The following is a 14,030-nucleotide window of genomic DNA, read 5'->3' as shown; positions in this document are numbered from 1 at the left end:
TCATCTATGATATTTGCATGCGTCAATGCAAAGCTAATAATATATTAAATTGTGTTTTTTTTGCAGGTGTGTCTTCTGGCCTCCTGGGAACCAATGATAATGAAGCAGGAAATGACTTAACTTTTCCTGATGGATTGCAGGCTGACAATATCGCTGACTTTGTACGCAGCTGGCAGGTTGGCAAAGACTATTTCTAGAACATGCTCTGTGTGTTTATCTTTCATGTGCTTTCATTTGTATTGTAAAATATATCTGTGTCTGCAGGTGAGGCCAGAGTGTGGTGGTGAACTGACGTTAGCAGAGCCCTGTGCTAAAATGGCGTCTGACCCAGTAAGCTGTGGTTTCCTCTTCTCCACCCCTGACTCTCCACTGGGCTCATGCTTTAGAGTGGTGAGTACACTAGTCTCTCACACTCATTACATTTTCATTTGTTCATTAAGCAGACACTTTCATCCAAAGTGACATATAAAAAGTGCATTTAGGAAGTGCAGCAAATAATCATGGAATAGAAGTGCACAGTTCTAACTGAATGTTCAACCACGATGTCAAAAAAATAAAAAAATAAAAAGAAGACAAAAGAAAAGAAAAGAAGAATGGCCCCTTTCATTTAACGTTCCCACAAATTCATAATCGTATTTCATCTTTGTTTCCTCCTCCTTCTCAGGTGGACCCGGCCCAGTTCCTACGGGTGTGTGAGAGGAGCCATTGTGGGTCTGGCCCTGGCCCTATCAGAGGCCCCTGCAGGCTGGCGGCTGCTTTTGTCCACATCTGCCAGAGAAACTACGTTCCGCTGGAGCTCCCTGTTCAATGCTTCGCACTATAGCCACCGTTTCGTGTTCCATCAAGAGCTAGCATCAGTGCCAACACAAGCTGCAGTACTCTCGTGTCCTTGTCTTAGACAGGAGGGAAGCAGATAAGGGGCTTGATGGAATCCAAACCCATGTTGAGAGAGAGCTTGGCCCTGGACTGTGACGAGGTCAGTTTACAGCCTGAGAAACACTGTCCCACAAAGATGCAGTGTCAGACCACTTGTACTCCAGGGCTGTACTGCATTAGTGCTTCACTTTTCATTCCTACCATGTTCGTCTGACCATGCAGACTGTTGTTATTCATTGTTTTATGCCTTTGGCTGTGATGTTTTGTGGAGAATAGCCAGTTGCTATGTGTGGTAGTAATTAAAATATTGATCTGAGATCTGAGAGAAAAAAGGTGTTTCATTTGGAAGGAGTAAGATAACTGAATGGTCAGCAGAGGATAAAACAAGAAAAAAGGCAGATATTACACATCCTTTGGTTGAACTTTAATGTGATTGTCTTGAAATTGTTTCTTACTTTTGTGACCATTTGCATATATTACAATCAATGTATTATGTCCATCAATGACCAGACCATTGAAATAAAAACTTGTACTTATTTGAAGCTACCGCTGGCGTTCCTCTCAAACACCAAAAGCATGTTGCCTCTAAAAGATAGGTATGTAGTTGTCGATCTTGGACTTCTGCCTCTGCGTGACACACTCTGCGATCCAGATGACGTTGCGAGCCTCCTGCTCCTTCAGCCGGACGTAGGAGTAGAACACGCCCAGGTGGAACTGCTGCAGGAAGGCCAGCATGTTCAGCTTCACCTGAGAGAGAGGGCACCAGGAAGGGGAAAACACATCGGGAATTCCCCTTAATGCCATCATCTGTTTAACCGATTAAACCGTTTCGGTATGTATTTTAGTTGAGATGTTTTGGGTCACTCATTTCCATTTAGTCAGATCAGGAGCTTGACGGCAACAGCATAAAAAGTACCTCACGCTCAAAGAATCTGTCCTCCAGAGTCTTGGCTTCAGACTCTGCTTCTGCGTCATCGAAGATGAGCTTATACTCCTGGGGGATGGATATCAGCTCAGTTACTACAACGATGCAGTCCAAGTACTATTCGTCCTGCATGGATTTGCCAAGTTGAAAACCCACTTGGCTCCAATATGTATCGACAGATTAATGTTTCAATTCCATAAAGAACTGTGGCTGAGGTGACTGTAGGTTATCACCAGTCTTACATGGTAGTAGTCCGCCACAGCCTTGACTTGTTCGTAGTCCTCTGCCCTTGACAGCATCCGGAGGCCCTCTGGGTGCAGTGTCCCACAGGAGGGGTAGAGGGCGCTCCTCTCCCCCCCACTCAGCTCCGTCCCAAACGAGTTCACTGTGATGATGAAGGCTCGACGGTCAGCCTCAAACTGCAGCATGTGCAAACACGTGTGCACACATACAAACACACGCACACACACTGGATAAATAACAGGATACACAAAAGTGGTAATACATAATCATACATAACATCTATAGAGTTGTAGAATTCATTTAAATAGGTACAGAGTTCACATAGCTTACAACAGACGTGAAATAGTTTACTTTAAAACTGACTTTAATTAGATTTAAAATTACAAAAGTTTGGAACTATGTGTGACTAATTGCGAGTTGAACAGAGGAAGCTACTGATTAGGCGTAATTACAGTACCTCCAGGATAGGACACATAATATCCTCAGTTGCTCCGCCAAGCTTACTGCAAAATGAGTGAAACGACTCTATATATGCCTGTCCACAAGACAGAAAAGACAAAATAATGTCAGGTTAGGTCACTGTCCTCTCACTTGCTGAGAACCCCTGGTCGTCTTCTAACAGATTTATGGAAGACCCGGACCTCGGATTCTCTAGAACACAAACTGATCCAGAAAGCTGCTCCATCAGAGCAGCTTCCCAGCTGCAGTGGCCTGCGTGTCATACTATCACAATGTACATGCAGCAAAGGTTGAAGACATTAGTTTGAGATTACTTTGACATGGTCACCCTCTTTCTTCACTCCATCACACTTATTGGGATGAATGCTGTTTTTCTTTCCTTTTTCAACTCACTTTAATTCAACCCTTAAACTGCCAGTATTTGGTTGATATATAAATGGTTTAAGTGATGGAAATGTCTGTAGTCATAAAAAGTGATATAGGAGAGAACAGAAGGATGGATTTACAGACTATTTTAAGTGGGCTGTGTTGCTAGAAAGAGGGATTAAGCACTGACATGCAACGTACTAAGTAATGTGTAACCCCTTAGGGACTCATAGCTTCCTAATTATTTACAGAAGCTACAAAAAAGTCTCTATATTTGGATGTCTGTTTTATGGGTTCCAAAAAATCCCTAGATTGATCTGGAAGCATCTACTTTTTCAAGTGGAAAGAATGCAGTCAGGTATCTATGAATCACTCATAGTACAATGAATGTTCATTAAGCAGACACTTTCATCCAAAGTGACATATAAAAAGTGCATTTAGGAAGTGCAGCAAATAATCATGGAATAGAAGTGCACAGTTCTAACTGAATGTTCAACCACGATGTCAAAAAAATAAAAAAATAAAAAGAAGACAAAAGAAAAGAAAAGAAGAATGGCCCCTTTCATTTAACGTTCCCACAAATTCATAATCGTATTTCATCTTTGTTTCCTCCTCCTTCTCAGGTGGACCCGGCCCAGTTCCTACGGGTGTGTGAGAGGAGCCATTGTGGGTCTGGCCCTGGCCCTATCAGAGGCCCCTGCAGGCTGGCGGCTGCTTTTGTCCACATCTGCCAGAGAAACTACGTTCCGCTGGAGCTCCCTGTTCAATGCTTCGCACTATAGCCACCGTTTCGTGTTCCATCAAGAGCTAGCATCAGTGCCAACACAAGCTGCAGTACTCTCGTGTCCTTGTCTTAGACAGGAGGGAAGCAGATAAGGGGCTTGATGGAATCCAAACCCATGTTGAGAGAGAGCTTGGCCCTGGACTGTGACGAGGTCAGTTTACAGCCTGAGAAACACTGTCCCACAAAGATGCAGTGTCAGACCACTTGTACTCCAGGGCTGTACTGCATTAGTGCTTCACTTTTCATTCCTACCATGTTCGTCTGACCATGCAGACTGTTGTTATTCATTGTTTTATGCCTTTGGCTGTGATGTTTTGTGGAGAATAGCCAGTTGCTATGTGTGGTAGTAATTAAAATATTGATCTGAGATCTGAGAGAAAAAAGGTGTTTCATTTGGAAGGAGTAAGATAACTGAATGGTCAGCAGAGGATAAAACAAGAAAAAAGGCAGATATTACACATCCTTTGGTTGAACTTTAATGTGATTGTCTTGAAATTGTTTCTTACTTTTGTGACCATTTGCATATATTACAATCAATGTATTATGTCCATCAATGACCAGACCATTGAAATAAAAACTTGTACTTATTTGAAGCTACCGCTGGCGTTCCTCTCAAACACCAAAAGCATGTTGCCTCTAAAAGATAGGTATGTAGTTGTCGATCTTGGACTTCTGCCTCTGCGTGACACACTCTGCGATCCAGATGACGTTGCGAGCCTCCTGCTCCTTCAGCCGGACGTAGGAGTAGAACACGCCCAGGTGGAACTGCTGCAGGAAGGCCAGCATGTTCAGCTTCACCTGAGAGAGAGGGCACCAGGAAGGGGAAAACACATCGGGAATTCCCCTTAATGCCATCATCTGTTTAACCGATTAAACCGTTTCGGTATGTATTTTAGTTGAGATGTTTTGGGTCACTCATTTCCATTTAGTCAGATCAGGAGCTTGACGGCAACAGCATAAAAAGTACCTCACGCTCAAAGAATCTGTCCTCCAGAGTCTTGGCTTCAGACTCTGCTTCTGCGTCATCGAAGATGAGCTTATACTCCTGGGGGATGGATATCAGCTCAGTTACTACAACGATGCAGTCCAAGTACTATTCGTCCTGCATGGATTTGCCAAGTTGAAAACCCACTTGGCTCCAATATGTATCGACAGATTAATGTTTCAATTCCATAAAGAACTGTGGCTGAGGTGACTGTAGGTTATCACCAGTCTTACATGGTAGTAGTCCGCCACAGCCTTGACTTGTTCGTAGTCCTCTGCCCTTGACAGCATCCGGAGGCCCTCTGGGTGCAGTGTCCCACAGGAGGGGTAGAGGGCGCTCCTCTCCCCCCCACTCAGCTCCGTCCCAAACGAGTTCACTGTGATGATGAAGGCTCGACGGTCAGCCTCAAACTGCAGCATGTGCAAACACGTGTGCACACATACAAACACACGCACACACACTGGATAAATAACAGGATACACAAAAGTGGTAATACATAATCATACATAACATCTATAGAGTTGTAGAATTCATTTAAATAGGTACAGAGTTCACATAGCTTACAACAGACGTGAAATAGTTTACTTTAAAACTGACTTTAATTAGATTTAAAATTACAAAAGTTTGGAACTATGTGTGACTAATTGCGAGTTGAACAGAGGAAGCTACTGATTAGGCGTAATTACAGTACCTCCAGGATAGGACACATAATATCCTCAGTTGCTCCGCCAAGCTTACTGCAAAATGAGTGAAACGACTCTATATATGCCTGTCCACAAGACAGAAAAGACAAAATAATGTCAGGTTAGGTCACTGTCCTCTCACTTGCTGAGAACCCCTGGTCGTCTTCTAACAGATTTATGGAAGACCCGGACCTCGGATTCTCTAGAACACAAACTGATCCAGAAAGCTGCTCCATCAGAGCAGCTTCCCAGCTGCAGTGGCCTGCGTGTCATACTATCACAATGTACATGCAGCAAAGGTTGAAGACATTAGTTTGAGATTACTTTGACATGGTCACCCTCTTTCTTCACTCCATCACACTTATTGGGATGAATGCTGTTTTTCTTTCCTTTTTCAACTCACTTTGTAGAGTTTGTTCCTGAGGATCTCTGCCCCCATCTCATCCAGGTTAGACTCAGACACAGCATCCTGGAAAAAAGGAGCTGCCAAGACCAATAGACACATAGATGACGGTAAGATAAGTGTAAGATGTAGCATCTATCTATCTATCTCTGGTAGAGAAGGTACATGTTACTTGACAGCATTGACAATTTGATTCATACTGCATCCAGCTCCAGATTAATTTGTGGGCAGCCCAAGGCCAAACCTATACATATGGTCAGGATCATCACTAGTATGTAAGGCACCACATGGTCTGCAGACGTGCTCACCATCCCACCACAGACACACTCGACACAACCAGTCTGATCAATGTCTGATGAACAACTCTGATGTTGTAGTATCCAGATTTATCTAGATACTATTTGGTACCAAGTTTCCCTCTAGCCCCTGCCTTAAGTTTTGAGACTGGCTTGTCGTACGAAGGTAGCATTTACCCAGAGGAGTGTCCACCAGGATGGTCCAGTAGAGCTCAGAGGGGGTACGGGTGATGCCAACCGCTGCCATCTGGTCAAACACTCCCAACGGGTGACACCGTGGCAACAGCTCAGATATGTCTCTCTTCCTCAGGACCCCAGTAATCAGGAGCACCACATTGTCTATCATGTAGCTATACCTATGGCAACAGAGAAGGAGGGACTCAAAATCCTTCACAACCTTACCTTTTTATCTTTTGCTCACTAACTGTAATTCAACCCTTAAACTGCCAGTATTTGGTTGATATATAAATGGTTTAAGTGATGGAAATGTCTGTAGTCATAAAAAGTGATATAGGAGAGAACAGAAGGATGGATTTACAGACTATTTTAAGTGGGCTGTGTTGCTAGAAAGAGGGATTAAGCACTGACATGCAACGTACTAAGTAATGTGTAACCCCTTAGGGACTCATAGCTTCCTAATTATTTACAGAAGCTACAAAAAAGTCTCTATATTTGGATGTCTGTTTTATGGGTTCCAAAAAATCCCTAGATTGATCTGGAAGCATCTACTTTTTCAAGTGGAAAGAATGCAGTCAGGTATCTATGAATCACTCATAGTACAATGACAACTACAGAGAATGCAGGGAGGATGAAGGGGAGGATGACCTTGGAGTGCTTGTTAGTTCAGCCCAAACTGGGATTCCTAGATTCCTAAACTTTCCATGTGATTCTTATTAGAAATCGTGCATATTTGACATATTTTGCAATTATAGCTGAACAGTTTTAAATCTAACCAGTCAAAAACACCTTTATGAAGTGTCCTTTTACATACAGCCTGCACACACACTCCAATTTTGAAACAGAAAACATCTATGATGGATTTGGGAAGTAATACAAGGGTTTCACTGTGTTGTGATTTACGTCGACTGTTAAGAATGTGTGAAAGAAACCTAATAATACGGTAATCTGCTATGTAGTGTAGCAAATTATTATATATTATCATGTATGGATATCATCCATAAATCTTTCAGGTCCTTTGGGAGACCTAAACATTTCTTGCACTCAGGGGTGGAATAAGGGCAATGGGAGTGTGTTGTCTTACGTTATGTAATCCAGGAAGATGGACAGCGGTGGAACAGAGTGGGAACGCAGGCTGCGGAACTCTACCAGTAAGTTCTCCTTCAATTTCTGGTCCATGAGGGACATGGTCAGGTGGTCGCCGGAGGATGACAACAGCCTGCCGTAGTCAGTGCTCTGCAGATGGAGCTTCATGTCTACAACGACAGAGGAGAAGTTCAGGTCATTTCAGGTGTCGAAAATATCAGCGTCCACGCATGCCACTGTTACTGGGCATGAATCCACACTGCATCCTGCATGTGAAATGTAGCATGTCAAGGGGCTGAAGATGAATGGGAATAGCAAGAGCAGTGGTTATGTATTGAGACCATTGCTTCCTGATCTACACACCCATGCAGGAGCCCATACTGGAGTCTGCTACATGGTAAAACAAAATTCAATCCTGCGTTCCTGGAGGAGGTCATTAATGTGAGTTTGTGTGTGAGTTACGTCAGACAAGTTCAGGTCAGGACTGGAACTGACCTTTGTCAGGCTGTCCATAACTCTTTGCATTCAATCCACAGCTATGGTTAAAGAAAACACACAAACCCGTTTCAGTTCATGGGATTTCTTAATACAAAGTACTAATGAACAAAGTTGATGTTTTCCTCCAGAGAACAATGTCCGCTCCTGAGCAAAACCTGACGTTACTCTGGATGACAGGATGTAGTCACAATTGACTTTGATACTTACTTACCCTCCAGAGTGTCACATTGTGTCAGGTTATGATAATCGGAACAGGTCAGGATCCCTGCCTTCAGTCCTCGTACCAGACCCTCCAGATACCCATGGTCCACATTGAAGCCAAGCTCCGGACAAACAGACATCCTCTCAGGCGATGCGTCTCCTTCCAAGGTCGTTCTCGGTGTCTCCGCCAGACGCTTTGTGTTTTTTGTCAACCTGTCACTCTGGACTTTTCAGCTTACTTCCTCCTTTACTTTACTGACTGTTCCTCATGGGATCTCTCCTTCCTCTTTGACTCATCTGCTATTATAGTTCTCAAAACATCTGTACAAAGGCCACATTTGCCTTCAGGATTTGAGTGCTTTGTTATTTCAAATCATTGGGGCTACATTGAACAATCTGACAATAATCCTAAACACATCTTTAAGGAACGCTTGTTTATAACTAGCATTAAATGCAGATGAATCCAAGCAGCTCCACAAACCTGAATCTTCTCCAGATGGACCTCACATCAGCAGACCCCAGCGGATGCAATCAACAGACCCTGGGCTCTAGATGGACTCCATGGTGTATAAAGCATGAAATATTTCACCTGACCTCTGGCTCTGTGAGAAGACTTTATGTCAAGCGTATACCAAGAACATATGATCCTAAAAACACTCTGGGACCCCTGAGAGTGTCTCGGCAAAGGTACAACAAAGACTAACCGTGGTTCTGTTGGGAACTAGAATCATGGTCATTTATCTGACTACAAAGTTGATGCGGAGAAGAAAAAAACAACACATTATTAATTTCTTTGAAATGGCCTGTAGCCTGACACTGTGGCTTTCTGGCACCTTGAATTGTGCATCAGCTATTACTGTATTACAACTCATAATTGATGCATTCCTGCGTTGTGCATTCATGGTTTGAGAAGTTAGCTATGGCTCCCAAGACACCATGGATCTACAACTTGAGCAGATGAATTTGGGCCACAATGTGTAGAATCTACTTAAGTCTAAGTAACTTACAATCTGCTGTGGCTGTGGTCTTTGAATTCATGCATATTCCAATCCTCCAATGAGCATATTTCACCATGTGAGGGAGTGTTGAGAGGCCCCTGAGTAAGGCTGTGTGACTGGATGTGTTTTATGCCTATCAGAGAGTAATGCTCTGGACAACTGGATTTTCCACTTGTAATTTGATATGTAGAGAAAAGGGGAAGCACAGAGAAAATCTAAATATGTGTCACCTTTAACGGATTAATCATGACTCTTCACTTTCTGCATCTTTTGTTTAATTTGCTTGTATGCACCTTTTGTATATTTATTAACCGACTTTATTTCCATGTTAAACCCCATAAGCTTGGATTACAGAGAGAAGTTACTGTAAAATGAGCATCCCAGTGCAATATTCTTTTGCCAACAGCTCGACATGAGAGAGCAGCAATACAATGAGGATAACAAAGGGATAAAAGGATACTTATTGAATAGCAGAAGTAAGTGATGCAGGTCTTTGCTACAAGTTGTTATGAAACATGAACATGAAAACTTAATGCAAAAAAACATATCCACAAGGCCTCCACTGTGTCAGTATATAAAAGATTTAATCAAATCCATGTATATCGCCCTATTTACCATTAATGTCACAGAGGGTTTTAAAGTATCCCACAGATATCAACATCAGCGATCCAACCTTAAATCCTTAGAGAAGACATAAAAAACTCCCAATTAGCTGTACATATGTAATATACACAAAGTGTGTATGAGTCAGGTGTGTTGTGTATAAGTGTTTATCCTATGTTCTTGTGTGTTCAGCATGGTTTGGGATGGATCTGCATGGTAGTCAGAATGTGTTTACCAGTGTTCCTTTCAACAATAATTTTTTGGATTGAGTCATAATGGTAGTCTTTTTCCACAGTCTGACTAATAGTTCTGGTCCTTTTTAACTTCTTTGTTTTGCAGTATGACTTGGACCGTAGTGATGTCAAAGATTAACAAACTTGTTATAGTCATGAAGAGTTTTGTGTTGTAAACTTAAAATGAAAAGATAATGAGTAGTAGTTTTCCATGTTGATTTATTACATCAGCATCAGCCATTTTCTTGACAGTAAGAACAGGCTATTTGATTAATAATGTTTGCTGACGAAAGTAACTCTAATATTTACCATTAAGAATCCCAAAACTTTGAGTGTGCCTGGGGTTCTGCCTGTACAGGTTTTGTTTGAGGTAGATGTACAGTGTGTGTGAGCCCTGTGTGAGTTGCTGATTGTAGTTCTTGGCTGTACTCAGATCAGCATCCAGCAAGCAAAGGTCTGTGTGTGTCTCTGTGCGTGCGTGCATGTGTTCACTTTTAGTCTGTGGACTTGGAATGAAGAAGTGAGTGTGAGACAGCAGTCTGTGGCTGTGTCTAGGACTTTTTAGGACAGTGTGGGCTGAGTCTCCAGCAGTGGCAGATGGTGTTGAAGAGGCGACAGCGACAGGAAGCACAGGGGTCACAGCAGGCAGTATGAGGGGAGCAGTTCTCTGTAACTCGAGCACACCGACGAACAGGTGGTGCAGGCTCCAGCTTCAGCTTCTGAAGAGAGATGGATGGAGAGAGAGAGGGTTAAAAGGACTGAGAAGAGAGATAGAAAAGAGAAAAGAGAAAGAAGAGCGAGAAAAAGAGCAAAAGAAAGATAGCTAAAAAGATACAGTATAGATAAACAGACAGACTGACAGATACAAAGATAGAGCTTTTATTTATTCCTGGTGGGGAATTGCACCGACCCAACACTTAAAGCAAGATTCTCACAGAATCCTACATCAATGCCACAATGAGAAATGCCACACCACGTTGCACTACACTCAAACTGAAGCCGTGACCAATGACCGGCTCTACACATTTTATACATTTGAAATAGATTTGAAGTGACACCACAATTCCTCAATTATAAAGAACCCTCTGAAGGTACAGTTAACATGATGTGCCAGATTAGCAGACTAGGATCAGTGATAAAGAAAGAGTAATTTATTGGAACAAAAAACTTACAGGAACTTGGTGACCGTGACCAAGGAAAGTCTGCCTCCTAGCGAAAAGACGCCTGGACTTCCCTTGATTCCAAACTACAGATGCAAATATCAAACAGGAAGTTAAGGGTTAATCCTCTTTAAATGTTGAAAGTCACTGAAGCTCTGGTAGGATATACTTTCAGAAAAGATTTATTGACCAACAAGATTCAAAACTGAATTGACTTCGAAAATTGCTTTACACAGACTACTTTGAGGGTTTATGAGCTAAACCTACAAAAAAATACAGTATATACTGATCATCCTCATTTAGTACACTGTTCCTCTTCTTGAAGAACAATATATTTCATGAGAAGCTAATAGGATTTCATACTATGCATTATGTAAGTGTGTCTAATATCAAACATACATTTTTCCTCAAGGCTTTTCCATTCATGCATATTTACTTTTGCTTGAAATGATATGATTTGATTAGGTAAGTCAGCTGAAAAAGATTATAATGTCTATCAAGTTATCCATATGACAAGAACACCAATGACTGGAATAATTATTATCTTTATGACTATATTAAAACGTTATGCTGCTTAACTAGACGTAAATAATTGTTTCTCACATATTATGAAAAATATTTTGACTTGATGGATGATTTGATAAGGTGTAAGCGTTTACAAAGAATTATGTAAAGATTTCAATCAGTGAGTCAATTTGAGTAATGCGTTTTACTTACTCAAACGGCATCAACGTTCGATTAAGGGACTTATATTTAAATGGTTGGAATCAATTGTAAGCAATTTTCCTAATTGTTTTATTTCTTTCAGCTCTCAGCTTGTTTTGAGACCATTATTGCGCCATATTCCTGATCATACTATATGAAATAATTATTTGAGTGCAAGTAGCCTACTGATAATTTCATCAACGAGGATGATTTGTGACATTGGCCTACATTTAAAGGAGCTATCTAAATGATACAGCGTAAAGGGCTATGTGACCGGTGCACGTATTTAAAGTAACTATATCAAAGAAGTAGACCAACGGCTATTCTTAAATATGTAAATGAGGATAGCATTTTTTTATGCATCCCAGACAACTAATAGTCTAGGCTACAGACATTACCCTCACCTGAATCATTCTCATGCTCCTTACTTTGCGTCTCCCGCTTCATGTCCTCAGCCAGAACTAGAGGGATAGCCACAAACAGGAGACAAATCCAGAGAAAGAATCTATCCATCATCGGTGACGTTGTCGGAAAGCTTTAGGTGAGACAATTGACGAGTTGCCCTACTCTTGTTCTCCACATGAAATAAGTACTTTCCTTTGGATTTCGTAAAAAACTATCGATCCTGCAGCTCCGATGCTATTTATGTTGTGAGTTTATGGGGAGGGGGGCAAAGGGGTGAGTGGAGCGGGGAGGGGGTTCAAGTTGCTTACTCCACGCCCACACTTTAAATGAGGCTTTCAAGATGAAAATGTAACAGCTATTTTGTACATGCCCTATAGGATCATAATTGACAAGCTGGTTCCACTACAAGTATAGTCCACCACAAAAGGTGTGTATTCTGAAAACCCATTGCTGACTATCCTAGGTCCAAAATAAATGTCACAGGCATTGTTCAGTGAAAAACATCCCAAAATGCCCCACTGTACAGTTTTTAGAAGCAAAGTACTTTGTTCTGTTATTAGGGTACAGTTTGCAACATATCATGTGGTTGGCTTACAGTCGACGCAAGTGATACCCATTTTGTATGAGATTTAGTGCTGTTAACATGGACAGTTTGGACCAGACTCCAACTCTTGAACTTGAACTGTTGTCCAACCTTCTGCACTGCACTGTGATCTGCCTGCTGTAAAGCTCCAACACTGATATGTATGATGTGGAGTTCACTGCCTGTGGGGAGCCATCTAAATGATTTAGAATCCATCATTAGTCTAGGCAGCCCTTATGTACACAATTTGGGAGTTGCGATAAATCTCTGAAGTCCATTTAATGTATATCAACAGCAAGGGTTTGAGTCTGGCCAAACATCAAACAAGATATACTTAAGGGGTGTACTAAAGCTGTGCTCTCTGGTCCACATTTTCTATTTCAAAATGTGGAATTGTTCAACTATCAGTATTTGGCTTGCTAGATAGCAGTTTCTATGTTGTCCTGAGCAAGAGGAATCATCACTGTAGGCGTGGATTTAAGTAAAACAGACTCAGCTCCAATCAACAGGTGTTGTCATCACAGATAAAATGTGCAGTAACAACATCCCTCATCAGCAAGCACCAACAAGCCAGCTAAAAGCTAACCGCATACCTGCAAATATATCCTGAATAGTTATCTAAGCCTAAAACTAAACAGCAAAGTGGCAGAATGCATGATAGGAATGGCCTCTTATTAAACAAACAGCTAAAGGCTGGGAGTTGCTTTCATTTCCTTCAATGCTTCTGTTGCCTTATTTCTGAAATGTTCAATTCACAACTTGGTTACGCCCATGGCCGACACTTGAACAAACTATGCGAGAAGGCATTGTCTTTCCTGGGATAATAAACTTGGCCACCTGTGTGTCTCCCAAGTTGTTAGCAGGGGCCCCCTTAGAGGCTCCATTAACATGCCTCGTCGCTTGTTGTTCCCTTCAAGGAGGCTTTTCATTTTGAAGGATGTTTAAAGGATTTATCCACAACCCCCACCCTGGCCCATAACCCCACATTGGAATGACAAAAACGTTATGTAATAACTGTCATAAATGAGCCTTGATGAAAAGCTCAATATAATTTTCTGTGAATTACGCCAACCTGTCACTGGTGAGACCTATTTCTTGGATCTTCAGGCTCACTTGCCCTAGTCTAATTGTTTAATGTGTCTCTTTCAGCTGTGTTTCCTTCATTTAGTTGGAGGAAATGATAAGGTCCTTGTCTCTCCGAGTATCTTGTACTTGTTGTAAATTCAGTCTTAGCCTGATACCAAGCTTTTCAACACAAATCAAGAACCTGTCACTTTCTTAAACATAAACCCTTGACAACCCCATTGTAAGTGTTAGGTTCACTAGGTTTCCTTCTAACTTCAAGTTGGCTACAGTAAGTT

At 41.8% G+C, this 14,030-nt stretch overlaps 3 protein-coding genes across 4 annotated transcripts; all 3 read right to left on the bottom strand.

The window, feature by feature from the left end:
• Positions 1-1,287: 1,287 nt before the first annotated feature.
• Positions 1,288-2,876, bottom strand: LOC136958475 (V-type proton ATPase subunit d 1-like). The gene is made up of 5 exons (XM_067252399.1): positions 2,818-2,876; positions 2,502-2,579; positions 2,044-2,220; positions 1,793-1,870; positions 1,288-1,623 (listed from the first exon to the last, which is right to left on the bottom strand). The coding sequence occupies exons 2-5, from the start codon at positions 2,517-2,519 to the stop codon at positions 1,462-1,464; spliced, it is 435 nt and encodes a 144-aa protein (XP_067108500.1). The 5' UTR covers positions 2,520-2,579; positions 2,818-2,876; the 3' UTR covers positions 1,288-1,461.
• Positions 2,877-4,115: 1,239 nt separating this feature from the next.
• LOC136958464 (V-type proton ATPase subunit d 1-like) lies at positions 4,116-8,162 on the bottom strand. Of its 2 annotated transcripts, none has more exons than XM_067252382.1 (8): positions 7,993-8,162; positions 7,282-7,453; positions 6,198-6,376; positions 5,725-5,804; positions 5,330-5,407; positions 4,872-5,048; positions 4,621-4,698; positions 4,116-4,451 (listed from the first exon to the last, which is right to left on the bottom strand). In XM_067252382.1, exons 1-8 carry the CDS (start codon positions 8,120-8,122, stop codon positions 4,290-4,292), a joined length of 1,056 nt encoding a protein of 351 aa, XP_067108483.1. In that variant the 5' UTR covers positions 8,123-8,162; the 3' UTR covers positions 4,116-4,289. The 2 variants fall into 2 exon arrangements, with proteins under 2 accessions (XP_067108483.1, XP_067108481.1); XM_067252380.1 differs by having other exon boundaries at positions 4,626-4,698.
• Positions 8,163-9,248: 1,086 nt separating this feature from the next.
• asip2b (agouti signaling protein, nonagouti homolog (mouse) 2b) lies at positions 9,249-12,197 on the bottom strand. The gene is made up of 3 exons (XM_067252400.1): positions 12,086-12,197; positions 10,989-11,062; positions 9,249-10,535 (listed from the first exon to the last, which is right to left on the bottom strand). Exons 1-3 carry the CDS (start codon positions 12,195-12,197, stop codon positions 10,368-10,370), a joined length of 354 nt encoding a protein of 117 aa, XP_067108501.1. The 3' UTR covers positions 9,249-10,367.
• Positions 12,198-14,030: the final 1,833 nt, after the last annotated feature.

The sequence above is a fragment of the Osmerus mordax genome, chromosome 16 (genome assembly GCF_038355195.1).
Source record: "Osmerus mordax isolate fOsmMor3 chromosome 16, fOsmMor3.pri, whole genome shotgun sequence".
Classification (NCBI taxonomy): Eukaryota; Metazoa; Chordata; class Actinopteri; order Osmeriformes; family Osmeridae; genus Osmerus; species Osmerus mordax.
The sequence above is the reverse complement of the archived record's forward strand: the minus strand, read 5'-3'. Positions and strand labels throughout refer to the sequence as shown.

Coding starts and splice junctions, on each gene's coding strand:
- asip2b (XM_067252400.1), bottom strand. CDS start 12,197: ATGATGGATAGATTCTTTCTCTGGATTTGTCTCCTGTTTGTGGCTATC. Junction 11,063..12,085: donor GGAGCATGAGAATGATTCAG/GTGAGGGTAATG, acceptor TTGCATCTGTAG/TTTGGAATCAAGGGAAGTCC. Junction 10,536..10,988: donor GTCACGGTCACCAAGTTCCT/GTAAGTTTTTTG, acceptor ATCTCTCTTCAG/AAGCTGAAGCTGGAGCCTGC.
- LOC136958475 (XM_067252399.1), bottom strand. Junction 1,871..2,043: donor CTGTGGCGGACTACTACCAT/GTAAGACTGGTG, acceptor TCCATCCCCCAG/GAGTATAAGCTCATCTTCGA. Junction 1,624..1,792: donor ACAGATTCTTTGAGCGTGAG/GTACTTTTTATG, acceptor CCTCTCTCTCAG/GTGAAGCTGAACATGCTGGC.
- LOC136958464 (XM_067252380.1), bottom strand. CDS start 8,122: ATGTCTGTTTGTCCGGAGCTTGGCTTCAATGTGGACCATGGGTATCTG. Junction 7,454..7,992: donor ACAATGTGACACTCTGGAGG/GTAAGTAAGTAT, acceptor CTGTCGTTGTAG/ACATGAAGCTCCATCTGCAG. Junction 4,452..4,625: donor GGAGGACAGATTCTTTGAGC/GTGAGGTACTTT, acceptor CCTCTCTCTCAG/GTGAAGCTGAACATGCTGGC.